This window comes from Meyerozyma guilliermondii, genomic scaffold, assembly GCF_000149425.1.
Source record: "Meyerozyma guilliermondii ATCC 6260 scaffold_1 genomic scaffold, whole genome shotgun sequence".
NCBI lineage: Eukaryota > Fungi > Ascomycota > Pichiomycetes > Serinales > Debaryomycetaceae > Meyerozyma > Meyerozyma guilliermondii.
Window position 1 is genome coordinate 1,281,940 of NW_001809800.1, and position 14,727 is coordinate 1,296,666.

Here is a 14,727-nt window from a genome sequence, read left to right on the forward strand (position 1 = left end):
ACGATAAAATGGCCATCCGGGTGCTACTTATAGCAACTGTAATGTACTATATGTTCGTTTGAGTCTATCGTGAAGACACCATATCCTAACTTTTTTCGGCAGATGGCACATGGCTGTTTTCCAGAATTTATCTTGTATGCTTTTCCCTCAGTGGTTGCAAGTTCATGCTGAATTTTAATCATTCCCACCTTGTTCAATTGAGACTGTAAGCTTGAATCTTGTGAAGTTTGTTTTAATCTTAGCAAGTGTGTCCTCAAAAAAGTTGAAAGACGGGCGAGTGGGAACAGAGATGGAAGTGACGCAAGAATGTGCAATGCTGACATCTTCGAACCATGAAGTTCAAGTAGACATTCGATCTTGTCCATATTCTCGCGATAGTCCATAAGGAGATCTTCGAGTAACTTGAAAAGAAGCCTTTTTCCTAGTTCTTCATTGTTGCCAGATTGAGGCTCCTCGGTTGAATGCATCTGATGAATATCTGCAGCATAATGCATAGCACTCTCAAAATCATTGAGCTGACCAAATAGAACGTCAACAGCCTTGTCATGCTCCCCAAGTAGTTTGTATATGAAGACTGTGAGTCTCAAGTACCGGTCATCCGTCGTTTTTATACGTTTGAGAATCGTCCATGGCTCATACAGGGAAGATTTCTGTAAGAACTTGTAAAGCTTGTCGTAAACCTCTTGATCAAAATCATTGTATAGCACATCCAAGTAAAGTAGGCATAATTTGGTTTGAAACTTCGCTATCATATGATTTTTGTTTTCTTTGCTGTCAAGTATATCGGTCTCGCTGAGGAGCCATTCGAGGTAGCGAATAGCAAGAAGGTCATTGTGAAACATGCCATTCCCTCCGGTAAGAAACTCAAGGACCTTAAAATTGTCATAACTCTCACATTCAAAGGTATCGTTCATGAAGATCAACCTTCCATTCTCCATCATGTCATCAGAGTTCTCCTTTAAAACCCAACAAGCAAATACAAAGATGAGATCTAGCTCCAGATTAGTGAGTTTCTGAAGGTACTGTATTGTCAATGAAGGACCATTCAAAAACTCGTCAAATTGATCTTCATGGTCGGTGATATCCTTGTGTGCCAAGTCGTGGAGCATCTCCAATGCCTCTCTATGTAAGTTTCTCGTAAAATAAAAGTCAAGAAGCTCCTTAATGAAAACAGGGTTTGCGTTATGTTCGTGTAACCCACTAATCAAACATTCATTGACGACCTTTGAGTTGCAAAAATTGTTCGGAAGACGTAGAAGTGGGCCCAAAAGCATCGGCTTCAAGTGGAAATAGCAAAGAAACAACGACGTATCAATGGCAACGGCTGCTTTTTGAAGTTCACTAGCGCTTTCTTCTCCAAATAAATCTTCGGGAACTAAGCTGACTCCTTTCCAGTCAATCTTAGCACTCGAATCGTTCAAAAATGTAAGCACTATACGTCTTTGATCTGTGAGGTAGATGATTAAATTGTTCACTGCCTTCGTGAACTTTTTCAACATGAGGGATTCCCTACTTCGAGTATCTCCTTGTGGTCCTTCCTGCTCAGTGCCTGACTCTCCTGTTTGAGAGCCAAACTCCTTGCTCTTTGAGAGCTCTTGCAAGGTTATCAGTTTCAAAGTGTTATCATCATCTTTCTCTGAGTCTCCACTATGGTCACCACCGTTGAGAAAGTTGGGGAACAAGCTAAGTATGTCCTTGTAGTTTAATACCCATTCCGACCCAATATCAACAAGTGACTCGTGGTATCGGTGGTACAGCTTAAAGACGATTTTCGCTCGCAAGCTGTATAATTGTCGTATGCGTAATAGAACCTCTTTTGAATACAGAGGTTGAGAAGTAGGACTTTGGAACTCGTAACCTGACTTTAAAAGCTGAATTGCTCTCATTATGCTTAGCAATCTCACATCACTCTTGGGGTCTGATTTGTGAACCAGTGAGGGAGAGTGCGCTATTATCTGGTACTGCTTCAATTGGCTATCTTGGTCAGTTATCGAAAAGCTTAAAATGTCGTTACCAGTGGCGAAGATCAAGGTGTCGTTAAAGCGAGTCGTTAGTATCGAATTTGAATTCGCTTGATGGTTATAGGTCTGAATCACTTCACCAGTATATATTTCCACTACCTCCATCTTTTTTGGATATACAAGTAGCGCATATGAGGGGGAAATGAAGGTTATTGATACGGGGATTGGCGCTGACTTCATTAATGAGGGACTGAAACTTTTGCCTTTGATGTCTAAAAGTGCCGTTTGTTGTTCCTTCATAAGCAAAAACTTCGAGTTCTTTATGGGAAGCACGAATGACTGAGGTCCTGAATTTGAGAGGCTAAAGTAGCTGAATGAAGAAGCCAGGGCAAAATTTTGAAGGTCTGCTTCGTTCACAGGAAGGGATGAAATCTGAAAGTTGGCATTGAGAATCTTATAGTCGTTCACAAGCTCCATGAGTATTTCATCTTGAGTAGCAACAATTCGCTTTATTCTCTCCTTGACAGTTATCTCTTTGTGAAGCTGTACCTGTATCTTGTTGTGGCCTTTTGAAGTTATGGTGAAAACGATTATTTTCTTCTTCACGGCTGCAAGCAAGTATAGCTGACCTTTAGGGGCCCGAAAAAGACAGGAATCGTAGCATGGCTTCACTTCACTTAGTTCCTGAATCAAGTTCAAATGTGAGTCAACTCTTTCAAATAATCGTATACTGTCCGTCTTTGATATGAGAACATAAAGTGGACCTGACGATTCGAGCTGAAAACACTCAATTTTTTCAATTGGACGATTATCTCCGGTAGTATTACGGAACGTGGTGTCGAGTATTAATGAATGTGTATCGGACTTTCTGGAAAATTGTTGCTTTACTTCATTGAAAGATTTAGAACCTCGGATAGTCTTAAAAACAGGGTTCGGTTCGGCTTCTCTTTCGTTGACTTTTAGCACCGATAGACTTCCATTTGCCAATCCTATGTATAAATTAGAGGCAAATTGTGCTCCTGATGTCACAACCAGGCCCTGTGGTAGATGGAGTTTATCATCTGGTATGAGAACATCTATATTCATAATACAGTTTCAAGATCCTTTTGACGCATTTACTATCGCAGGTTTGTATACACGCCAATGGCTGCGAACCGAATAAGGCCTAAAGGGAACCAGAAGAGAGATTTATGTACTCAATTCTTGCATTATAGAGAGGCTAAGTGGGTCGTACCTGACCTTTAAACTGTAGACAAAAAGCTGATAACCCCAGCGCAATACTTGACTTGTGAATCCAAGGTTACAGCCATTTGTTGGTTCTTCTCATTCCAGCGCTGAACGGTATCCTGAAGTGTCTTTTCCATTGGATGATTGACAATAACATCACCATGAATCCTCAAGAATATAGATACGATGGATTCAATCATATCAAAGTTGGTTTTGGATTCAAGACCTTGGATCATGGCCTCCATGAAACTTGTCATTTCTTCAAGCGGTGCGAAAGAATTCAACGAACGAACTTCAAGGTCGATGGTAGCAGGAGAACATTCCACCAAGTATTCAAGAAACTCACGGTAATCTTTCTGTTTACTGCCGGCTCGTAAAAGTTGGGTGAAGCGGGACTCGAAATTGTGCTTGCCATTTTCTTTAAGCTTGAGTAACCTACTATCTGCTTCGTCCTCGTCTCCTTCCTTGGGAGCTTGTTCTTCGCTGCCGAGCTCATTTTCACGAGCCTGATCTCCAACCTGACCAGCTGAAAGCGACAAGAAAAATGGAGCCTGTTTGGGCTTTTGTGCTGTTTCCTTTGGCTTGTTACGCTGCTTAATATTGTCCAAATGAAGTACCGTGCTATACTTGCCTCTGGAACCGAGATACAAAGTCGTCATGTTTTCAATCTGGTCTTTCGATTTATAAGAATCCATTGCAATTTCGGTTTCCTCGTCATCTTCAAATGCACCATCGAGAAGTGTGGACCCACCATGGCCAGATGCATTGGGTAGCAATGTGGTTGCAAATTCGTCCTCGGTTAGATGTCGTGCCGACACAGTCTTAAACTGTGCCTTATTTGTCCAGAGAGAAACCCCGTTACCGGAAACATGTGCGGTTGCAATGTAGTCTCCAATTGGAGAAAATTTGACGGCAGTTACCACACTTGGTAATCTTATACCATCGATACAACCACCGGTAGGAAGATCCCACGTTCGCATGGTTGCATCCAAGGCAGCCAGTACTATCCATCTGCCGTTGGGTGAAAAGTCAAGACTTGTAATTCTATTGGTGTGGCCATACAAGACTCTTATCACTTTTTGAGTTACGGTATCGATGATGACAATTGAAAGATCATCTAGGGCACAAGCAACCAAGTCTGACGACTTGTGATATGCCATGAATGTTATAGGTGCATCAAGCTGTAATTTTCCAAGGTACTTCAGGTTGGTGAAATCGTAGAAACCAACGATACCATCCAAACCACAACTGACCATATTTCTGTTCATGCCGTCGATTGCAAGTCCAGTAACTGCAGCATTACGATGCAAAACGTATCTCTTACGAAGAAGTCCCGACTGCAAGTTGTAGACGCCAATTCCACCTTGCGAAGACCCAACAAGTCCAAAGTTTCCACACTGTGAAATACACACCGACTTGACGATACCATTGTCAATGGTCTCCAAACTGTGTCTACCTACACGTTTGCTCCGAGAGTTCCAGGTTCGAGCAAAAGTCTCATCTTTATGACCTGTGATGACGTTCTCCCACTCACCTTCGCGAGCTTGGGACGAAGAGATGCAAACAATTTCCGGGAACTTTTCCTTCATTGAGGAGACCGGACCTGCAATTCGCTTGCCGTTTTCTCCTTTGGGGAGTCTTTGAGACAATTCTTGCGCCTGAGCATCTTTTCTTAATGAAAAGCTCCAGAAAGACCTGTCGCGAGATGCACTCAAGAGAAAATGTGATTTGTTCTCCTGAGGAAACTCAATGGCAATTGGGGGCGCCGAATGGCCACCTCGAGACCTTAAATGACGAGGAGGTGACACAATGGACGAAGAAGATGTGGAAAGTGAAGGATCAAACACATATTCCTTCAACTGGTTGTCAGCACCATTTGTGACAACTATGGGCTGTCCATTCAAGAATTTGACATTCGAAACTCCACCATACACTTGCTTGTGGGCACCGTGGAGAGTGTGTACACGGCTTTGTTTTTCCAAGTCATAGAAGTATAAATCACCATTGGTCAACCCAGCCACGAGATGGTGCGACCGATCGGTTCTGAATGAAATAGCAGCCACTTTGGAGTCACCAGCTTTGATCAACGGGCCAATGGTTTTAGCTTTCTTCAAGTGGAACAAATGAACGTTTCCTGTAGAAGTTCCTACGGCCATTATATCAAGCGCTGGAGCAGTTTCTATGCTGGATATGGGACCTTGAATTTGTTCACTCGATGTCTTGTACAATAGCTTGCCGGTACGAATGTTGAAAAGAAACAAGTGGTTGGTGGTAGCTACAACGATTTTGTTCAAATATGTTGGTGGATGAACCAATCCAACAATATCACCTTCAAAATCTGAGTTGATGGCCGTGAGCGTTGTGTGCAATTCAGTGGCATATTTCTCCAGTTGTCTCTTGTATACGAATACTTTGCCACAGGTGGAAGTAGCAACAAGGTACTCTCCAAAGCACAAGAGATGGCTGATGGAGACGTCGGAAGGACATTCAATTGTATGTTCGAGTCTCCCTCGTTTAAAAATGCCAATTCTCGAACCATATGCAGCGAAAACGTAGTGGAAATGCGTGGCAAGACAAGTTATCTTGGAGCTCGTCTGTGTCTGGGATACAAAGAGCAAATGAAGGGTGGCAGCGTCGTAAATTTGGAAAGAACGACCAACAGATGTGACAATATAGAAGGTTGATCCAAGCGTACCCAAAGAAAAAGGGGTGTCATTGGAAACGCAGCCCACAACTCTGAATGGGCTGAATATCCTCGAGGCTCGCTGGCGGCTTTCAGAGGGCACGTCTACCTTTCTCTTCTTATCTATGGTAGGCATGAAAATTGTAGTATTCGCATCGCATCTCATCACTGAAAAAATTGGGTTATCTGCAGGATGATACCAACCGCCAGAGAAGATGGGGTATTAAGATTGGTACTAGATACACAATTGTGTTCTATGTTCGTCCTATCAATCACTGTTTTTTCACTGATTGGCTTACCGTGTTTTTGCTTTTCGGGACTATTTGCTACTCTTATACTTGCCGATGAGCATCGCACCGGTTGCAGGAACCAAAATTCGATCTCACTTGGTAAAACTCGCCGATGACCACAGAAACTGAAAAACGTGCTTTGGAGGACGATACAGTTGAGTCGAAGAGAATCAAGTATGACAAGGGTATAGCGCCTATTAAACCGGAGTTTATAGTCGAAAACCCTTCAGTTCCAGCCGATGATCGTTACGTCAACGATGACGATGCCGAAGCAGGAGATCGTAACGGTGAGGAAAAAGGAAAGAAAAAGAAGCGGGGACAGAACAAAAAGAGAGATATGAGACAGCAACATGAGGAAGTGAGGCTTTGTTCTAGTTTATTGGATCCAAGCAACCCGGGAACTTGTCGTTTTGGACCAGAACATTGTAGAAGTACCCATGATGTGACCACCTACTTGGCAGCAAAAGCACCAGATATCGACGGTGTATGTCCAGTATTCAAGTCAATTGGATATTGTCCAGCTGGCTTGAAATGTAGATGGCTCAACTCTCATTATGAAGATGGGAAACTCAAGAGAGACCAAAGTCAAATAGATGCTTACGCTTCCAGTGGTCAAGGAGAAGTGAACAAGATTTCCACCGAAGCCAAACTTGCGCTACAGAAGAAAAAGTATTTGTTTGAGGTGTCAGACAACGTTATCAAGTACTTGGACCTGCAAGTTCAAAGCGATGAGAATATTGCTAAAAGGGAAGAAGCCAAGGAAAATAATGCTAGTTACGTTGAGGCGCCGTTCAAGATTGCCGAAAAGAAGAAGCTCGATTTGAGAGGGGCAAAGATTGTTTCTCCCTTGACTACAGTTGGAAACTTGCCATATCGTAGGCTCATGAAGACGCTAGGTGCGGATGTGACCTATTCAGAAATGGCTCTTTCGCTTCCATTGCTTCAAGCTACCAACTCCGAATGGGCACTTCCAAAAGCACACAGCAGTGAATACCCTGGTTTTGGCGTCCAAATTGCTACATCCAAGCATTGGGCTGCTGCCAAAGCTGCTGAAGTTATCTACAAGGAGACGACCCATGTGTCGGAACTCAATTTGAACTGTGGATGTCCAATTGACTTGCTTTACCGTCAAGGACAAGGCTCAGCATTGATGGAACAACCTGCTAGATTATTGCGTATTTTGAAGGGTATGAATGCTAGTTCTGGTGACATTCCTGTTACAGTGAAGATCAGAACCGGTACAAAAGACAATAAGAATACTGCTAAATCTTTGGTTGAAAGAGTGTTGGCGGAAAATGATGTCGCTGCCATTACATTGCATGGCAGGTCGAGGCAACAGCGGTATACCAAGGATGCCGACTGGGAATATATTAAAGAAGTTGGAGCGGTCGTTACTGAGTGGAACAATAAGAAGGAAGAAGATAAAGAATCGAGTGAAACGAACAGAACCAACTTTGTTGGAAATGGAGATGTTTTCACCCATGAAGACTGGTATAATGCTGTGAATACGGAAGGGGTAGATTCGGTTATGGTTGCAAGAGGAGCATTGATCAAACCGTGGATATTTGAAGAGGTAGAAGCTCAGCAATATCTTGATAAGTCTGCAACTGAAAGACTTGATATTCTCCGGAAGTTTGCCGATTTCTCTCTTGAGCATTGGGGATCAGACGAATATGGCGTTGGATTATCTAGACGTTTCATGTGTGAGTTTTTGAGTTTCACCCATCGGTATATTCCTGTGGGCATCTTGGAGAGATTACCACCAAAGATCAACCAAAGGCCACCACAATGGCGCGGACGTAACGAGCTCGAGACATTATTGGGATCTACAGACTACAAGGACTGGATCAAGATTACCGAGATGTTCTACGGTAAGACTGGAGACAATTTCACATTTATTCCCAAACATAAGAGTAATGCCTACGAAAGTGGATAAATACAGCATTCATATAAAGTAAATATTCATGCTTTTCTTTGCGCAACAGAACCAGTATCGTAGTCCTTGGACAATGAAGTAGCCTGGTCCTTCAAAATCTCCAAGTCTTCGTCCTTCTGTTTCAATTCTTTCTTGAGTTTTTCAAGTTCTGGCGAACTAGCTCCATTGGTTTTGGCACCGTCTAATTTGTCCTTGGTGTCAATTAACTCGGTCACCAAAGAGTAGGTTCTTGTCAAAATAAGAGTCAAGAACAACGTGAAGCCACAAAGATACATGTTTCTTTGGGCGTAAAACCGTCTAGCTTGGACGTCGGAACGATCATTAATTACTCCAGTAACAGAACCGGTGTGGCCACCAGGCGAGGTTGCGTGCAATTCAGTGGTAACCGTCCACACCTTGTTTACTGAATCGATAAACAACACCAAAACGAACCCAAGAATACATTTTATAGCAACTTGAAATTGTTCATTTCGGAACGGAGCTGACACCGTTGACAACACGCTCTTTCTTACCTTTCTAGGGTATGGTAAGGAGAGCACCGTGAAGAAGCTCATCTCAATTACGAGCAAGCCGAACACCAAGTTATAATATAAAGCCATTGTTGAACTATAAAATGCTTTCAATTATTTATGTGATCGTGTGTTCCTTAGCAATCATCTGACACGGCTGTGTGCAGGTATGATGCGTGGTTCCTACAGCAGCGGACTAACGATTGCTAAAAACCACGAGCGGAGAATGTTGCAGTTTCACATGTTCAATGACACTTTGATGGTGAAAACCACTAAAAACGGCAATGTGATGAATAAAATCAGGTACTGTGCTATGAGGCATACCGCCAAACAATCCATTTGTAGGTGGTCGTCCAGGTGAGGATCTGTGTAGAATGCAGTGAAATATACTAAAGCTGTAGCGCTGGGCAAGCCATATTCGAGTACACTGACGAATCTAATAAGTTTATCGTCGCCGTACCAGCCGCCTTTGTAGAACCCGGTGGTCAAACCCACTCCAATTATGGGAAGAATTATTAATCTTGCTGCAGTGACACTTACCGCTGTTTTCCAAAACCCTGGTGGCATTTTTTTCACCTCAAGACGATAAATAGTAGCACCAAGTAAAAGAAGTCCTAGAGGAACCGATGCAGCACCAATATAGCTGGCGATGTCGATGAAAAATGAAAGGGGTGGTTGATGGTCTGGGGCATCTTTCATGGAAAATGCAGATTTGACAAATAATGCTTTTAATGGAGGTGACATGGCAATCGCAATCGATACGATCAATGACACCGAGTTTGGGGCCAAGAAGTTGCGTAAGAACTGAATAACTTGTTTTCGTATAGTTTTCTTCTTCCCCTCGTCGTCTTCGACGGGTTCCGCAGCCACATCGGTAGTCACCGACACAGTTCGACGGAGCTCATTGCTTCGCAATCCCTCGTACTCTGAGTACTCGTTGATCACATCCGTCATGCCCTGAGACGGTAAGTGCCGCAACTCGGTGGCCCGTGACATCGACGAGATCAGGTCGAGCTTTGTCATGGCGGCACCTGAACTGCCTCTAGATCTGCGGCGTGGGGCTCTTGATCTACTGGAGCTAGACGACGCTTTGGAGTAGATATAAACTGGAGCCAGATTCTGGCTAGTTGTAGGTGGTTGAAGATCGTCATCGCCATCTTCTTCGGATTGAATTGAACTGAGGGAAGAAGAATTCAGAGACAGTTGATCTTCTTTGCTTTGGGTGGAAGCATGATCGGACGGTTCGTTCTCAAGAGCATTTTCACTGCGGTTACCTATAGGAGGAGAGGGAGTAGTTGGTACCTTCACCTCGTCATCTTCGTCCTTGGGACGTAATTCTTCCCTGAAATCCCAGCTTATGAGACGATAAAGACCAAAGCAAAATTGATACAACACTTGAGATGCTAAGAAAATGATAACGTAGGCGACTCCCTTGTCCACCTCGCTAGGGGTAAAGATAGTTCCTGTCTTTCCCATGGTTTGTAGATATGCAATAGGTAAATCAGAAATGTTGGGGAAGAGTCCCACAGATAGCAACCCTCCAAGCCATCTCTTTGGCAGCTTAGTTAAGAATCCAATTGATGCTGCTAATGATACACCTATTGCAAAGAGCAAGGTTCCTGAGAAGAAGATTATGCCCAAGTTTTTGATATCCGATGACTTTAGGTTGGTCACCACGTTATTGAAGATCAAACATGGCATAATAGCGGTGACGATTGCGTCACTGATATCACGACATGTACTGACAGAAAGAATATTTCTGCGGGCAAGGAAACATCCCAACCCTATGATAGCGTATATTTTGAATATGGGCTTCACTGCCGCATATAGGACCGTTCCAAAAGGAATAGACATGGCGAAAATTAATGTTGGCGAACCATTAACGTAAAAGGCTGAATTTTCGGGATCGCGGAGATGATTTTTGACGCATCGATATATGCAGGTGCCGGCATTCTATTAAGCGCCGGTGCTTATGGACTAGTACGGTATCAAATGGCGATGGGTGTAATTACGAAGCTTTGCACAGGTACGGAGTACGGCGGGTTATCTGAGAATTCATAATTTTTGAAAAATTTGACAATTTTGCAAATCACACTTCGCAGCCACTGGAACCTGCACTTTGAAGAGCAACGAACAGGGGAATTGATAAGACTGATCATACTTTGATAAACTATAGATGGTCTCTATGGACCCACAGTCGATTGCTTGCGATTGCTTACAAGTTGGAAATAATTAGTTTATTTAATATGGGTATCAATTGTTCGCCTGGCGGTACCTATTAGCCTCCGGCGTTAAGAAAGAATAGAACGGAATGAAAGTCATGAACGTAAAAAAATGCACCTAGGTTTCAATGGGGTCAATCCCACTGGACATGGCCACTATATGGACCCTCTCGTCAACATTGTGGATGATTTTCAGATTTGTGGATGGAGTTGCTATTTCGATCTCATCAAGGAGTGCAACTATATCGTCAATTTCACTGAGATCTAACCCGAACTCATCCAATTCTACCGGATCTTTTGTGGGCACATCGGAGAAAATCGAGTCATTGAAGGACCCAGGACTGTTGTTCCACGAATGGCTCGAAGACATGGCGTCCTCAAACGAGCCGTTTGTAGAAGGACTGCTATAAATGGGAGAAGCAGCGGCGGCCTTTTTGAGTCTAGCAGGCGACCTTTCAGGTATAACCGGGCTCGATAAAGCAGATGTTTCGGATTCAGTGGCATCCGAGTAGACTATATAGTCTTGGAGAACCGATTCCAACTCCATAATATTTCGTATCAATTTCAAAACTTTTGTCAAACAGCAATTTTTCGCAGCAATCCTATAATTAGAAGCCTTTATACACACTGCCTCTGTAAATCAAAATGAATATTGTTCCTAAGGAATGAACTTGTAGGAGTATAAATAGTACCAAAGGACTTAAAAAGGGCAGAATAGACCTTTAATATAGTAGACGCGTGGACACCAGCCATCACGTATACTTCCCCTGATACGCATCTTCCTGCACGTCATAATGCATATCGCTGGTTCTTTACTTAAATAGGAAATGTAAGTGGGCTCATGCAGCCCAACGGCATGGAACGTTTAAGCGTGGGAAGCCTGAAGAAATTAAGGGGTACAATTCAAAGAGGAGTGTCGTTCCTCTCTACCAGGCTCAGCAGAGCTTTTACTCGATGAGGAGATTATAGTAAATGAGTATTCGTACTTTATCTTGGCTGAGATCTACTGTCCCACGCACGCCTATTGTTTCAATTATGTAAGTCGCTTGCCCAAAATCTATTCTACACAATGTATCGTATTGTTGGATACTAGTTCATTCTTCTTTGACTTTCTTCTTTGGTGGTTCATCATCGTCGTCAGCTCCAGAATCGGACGCCGACGCTTCAGAATCGAATTCTTCGGCCACATCACTCTCACTTTGAGCATCGAAGTCTCCATCTTCACTCTCGGAATCTGCACTGCCCATGTCTACATCTTCATCGGCTTCATTGATGGCCTTGGCTATCATGGCCTTGGCAATTTTCTCCTCATTTTGAACCTTTAATCCCTTCAGCGTACAATAGTTTTCAATTGTCTCTTGTTCCTCCTTTTCTATATTAGCAAACACATGCGATCCACTTCCCTTGAGGGTAACTTCAAGATCGAAGGTACGTGATGTAACACCCCCAGTTCCAGTTCTTGACATTGAAACGGACAGAACCTCTGAAAATGGAATGTAGATCGTTGGTTTTGTGACAAAGAGGAAACACCGCTCAAGAGGGTACAAGTAACCCTCTGATGCTTTGAGCGAACATGATACACCTGGTTGAGCAAAGCGAGACTGGAACGAGCCGGGAACTATAACACGACGCTCACTCAATCCTTTGAAACAGTGTGACATCACCAAATAAGTCTGGGCATCGTATGATCTTTTGAGCCTTTCTTTATACTTTTCATAGTCTTCATCCGAGACGTTCAATTCGACTTCAATTTCCTCCTCCTTGGCAAACTGCATCACAAGGAATGGATATCTGGTTTGACCTTGCCTCAATGGAGGATCTATTTGTAACACCATCAACTGGTGAGTATCATCAGGTTTAGGAAGCGAGAAGATCCGCTCGATCTGTTTGTACTGGATCTTGTAGTCATATGTCTTTCCTCTCAAACGCAACGAGCCAGGGTACATGTCGATATCATAACGACCACGAGGTGTCAAGAAGAGCACGTCAGAGAAAGATACAATCGCTTCACCTGCCACTTGGCCAATATTGGCCCTGTCTTTAAGTTGTTCGTAGAACACTGATGCCTGGGTTTCTGTAGACACAGCTGTTTCGGCTTCGTCTTTTTCGTCCTTCTTTTCCTCGTTCTCGACCATGCCAGGAATGTAAAACCGCATTTCCACCAACTCGTCACCAGCCTTACCAGAATCCAAATTCATCTCAACCGCCACTTCATTTTTTCCGGTAAGATTCGCATTGCTGATATCGGCGTATGGAAGCTCAAACGCTGGCTTGTTGTTGACTTGGAACACCAATTCGTTTCTTGCAAAGTCGGATTTTCCCCAATTCCACCCACGTAAAGAGTGTTCACGGTGCTCTAAATTAAGCAGAAAATTGCGCTGCATCTCCTGTTTCAATTGAGCATAGTCTTCCACGGCAAATCCATCCAACAGGATGACTCCCTTGTTCTTAGTTTGCACTCTGAGCTCATAGCCTCGACATCCTCTCGACCAAATCGTCGAAAGCATCTCTTCAGTAGGCAAGAGAAATGGCTCTTTTGCTTCTCCAGACGCCTTCCATCCAAGACCCAGATCGGCGACACGCATCCGGCCACTCTGCTTGGACTGGTTAAGATAGATCTTTTCAAAGTCAATGTTAACCATGGTGGTGTACAACGCGTTCGCTTCTTGCGCTGCAAAAATGCGAAATGAGAGTGGGACTCGCTGACATAAGCAAACGGGCCGTTGGTCGCACATTCAGTGAGTCAGATGGAAAATACGAAGAACATTCATCATGAAAAAAGCCGGAGTTTTAGGAGCGACAGGTTCGGTGGGCCAAAGATTCATTTTACTTTTGGCTGACCATCCTGATTTCGAAATTGCAGCTTTGGGAGCTTCTTCAAGGTCTGCGGGCAAAAAATACCTGGAAGCGGTGTCATGGAAACAGACCGATTTGATGCCAGAAAATGCCAAATCGATAGTTGTGACCGAGTGTAAGGCAGAGAACTTTGCCCACTGTGACGTTGTTTTTTCTGGACTCGATTCGGACTACGCTGGTGCCATCGAGAAGGAGTTTGTTGAAGCTGGTTTGGCAGTGATCTCCAATGCCAAGAACTACAGACGGGAACCAGATGTTCCACTTATAGTGCCTATCGTCAACCCTGAGCATTTATCTGTGGTGGAGAACAAGGTCAAGAAGGCCAGAGAAGCAGGAGAGAAGAAAGCCGGTCTTCTTGTGTGTATCTCCAACTGTTCTACCGCTGGATTGGTAGCTCCATTAAAGCCCTTGGTGGAGAAATATGGTCCAATTGACTTGTTGACTGCTACCACATTGCAAGCAATTTCTGGTGCTGGATTCTCGCCCGGTGTATCTGGAATTGATGTGTTGGACAATATCGTGCCATACATCTCTGGAGAGGAGGACAAGATGGAGTGGGAAACCAAGAAGATTTTGGGAAACATTAATGACAAGGGAGACACATTTGTGCCTTTGTCTGCAGACAAAATGAAGGTCAGCGCCCAATGTAACAGAGTGGCTGTTTCTGATGGACACACCGAATGCATTTCTCTTCGTTTCGCACAGAGACCACCTCCAAGTGTCGAAGAAGTCAAGAAGACATTATCAGAATATGTGTGTGACGCCAGGAAATTGGGATGCTACTCAGCTCCCAAACAGACTATCCATGTCCTCGAGGAGCCAGATCGCCCACAACCAAGATTGGACAGGAACAGAGATGCTGGTTATGGTGTCACCGTAGGCCGTGTGAGAGAAGACCCTGTGCTCGACTTTAAAATGGTGGTGTTGTCACATAACACTGTCATTGGAGCTGCTGGAGCAGGTATCTTGATTGCTGAGATCTTGAAGGCCAAAAATGTTATCTAAATTATAGACATAATAAATCTTGTATTCAGTCTCAAATC

At 43.7% G+C, this 14,727-nt stretch overlaps 7 protein-coding genes across 7 annotated transcripts; 2 read left to right on the forward strand and 5 right to left on the reverse strand. All coding sequences in view use genetic code 12, as the record gives it.

Moving 5' to 3' along the window:
• Window positions 1–23: 23 nt before the first annotated feature.
• PGUG_00724 (uncharacterized protein) lies at window positions 24–3,047 on the reverse strand (the record flags this gene model as incomplete). The annotated part of the gene is made up of 1 exon (XM_001487297.1): window positions 24–3,047. One exon carries the CDS (start codon window positions 3,045–3,047, stop codon window positions 24–26), a length of 3,024 nt encoding a protein of 1,007 aa, XP_001487347.2.
• A 155-nt stretch (window positions 3,048–3,202) lies between these two features.
• On the reverse strand, window positions 3,203–6,037 carry UTP21 (rRNA-processing protein; the record flags this gene model as incomplete). The annotated part of the gene is made up of 1 exon (XM_001487298.1): window positions 3,203–6,037. One exon carries the CDS (start codon window positions 6,035–6,037, stop codon window positions 3,203–3,205), a length of 2,835 nt encoding a protein of 944 aa, XP_001487348.2.
• Window positions 6,038–6,273: 236 nt separating this feature from the next.
• Window positions 6,274–8,097, forward strand: PGUG_00726 (tRNA dihydrouridine synthase; the record flags this gene model as incomplete). Its single annotated transcript, XM_001487299.1, has 1 exon — window positions 6,274–8,097. The coding sequence occupies one exon, from the start codon at window positions 6,274–6,276 to the stop codon at window positions 8,095–8,097; it is 1,824 nt and encodes a 607-aa protein (XP_001487349.2).
• Window positions 8,098–8,123: 26 nt separating this feature from the next.
• Window positions 8,124–8,696, reverse strand: PGUG_00727 (uncharacterized protein; the record flags this gene model as incomplete). The annotated part of the gene is made up of 1 exon (XM_001487300.1): window positions 8,124–8,696. One exon carries the CDS (start codon window positions 8,694–8,696, stop codon window positions 8,124–8,126), a length of 573 nt encoding a protein of 190 aa, XP_001487350.1.
• Window positions 8,697–8,843: 147 nt separating this feature from the next.
• Window positions 8,844–10,460, reverse strand: ECM3 (putative ATPase; the record flags this gene model as incomplete). Its single annotated transcript, XM_001487301.1, has 1 exon — window positions 8,844–10,460. One exon carries the CDS (start codon window positions 10,458–10,460, stop codon window positions 8,844–8,846), a length of 1,617 nt encoding a protein of 538 aa, XP_001487351.2.
• A 1,462-nt stretch (window positions 10,461–11,922) lies between these two features.
• On the reverse strand, window positions 11,923–13,563 carry POB3 (FACT complex subunit; the record flags this gene model as incomplete). The annotated part of the gene is made up of 1 exon (XM_001487302.1): window positions 11,923–13,563. One exon carries the CDS (start codon window positions 13,561–13,563, stop codon window positions 11,923–11,925), a length of 1,641 nt encoding a protein of 546 aa, XP_001487352.2.
• Window positions 13,564–13,600: 37 nt separating this feature from the next.
• On the forward strand, window positions 13,601–14,689 carry HOM2 (aspartate-semialdehyde dehydrogenase; the record flags this gene model as incomplete). The annotated part of the gene is made up of 1 exon (XM_001487303.1): window positions 13,601–14,689. The coding sequence occupies one exon, from the start codon at window positions 13,601–13,603 to the stop codon at window positions 14,687–14,689; it is 1,089 nt and encodes a 362-aa protein (XP_001487353.2).
• Window positions 14,690–14,727: the final 38 nt, after the last annotated feature.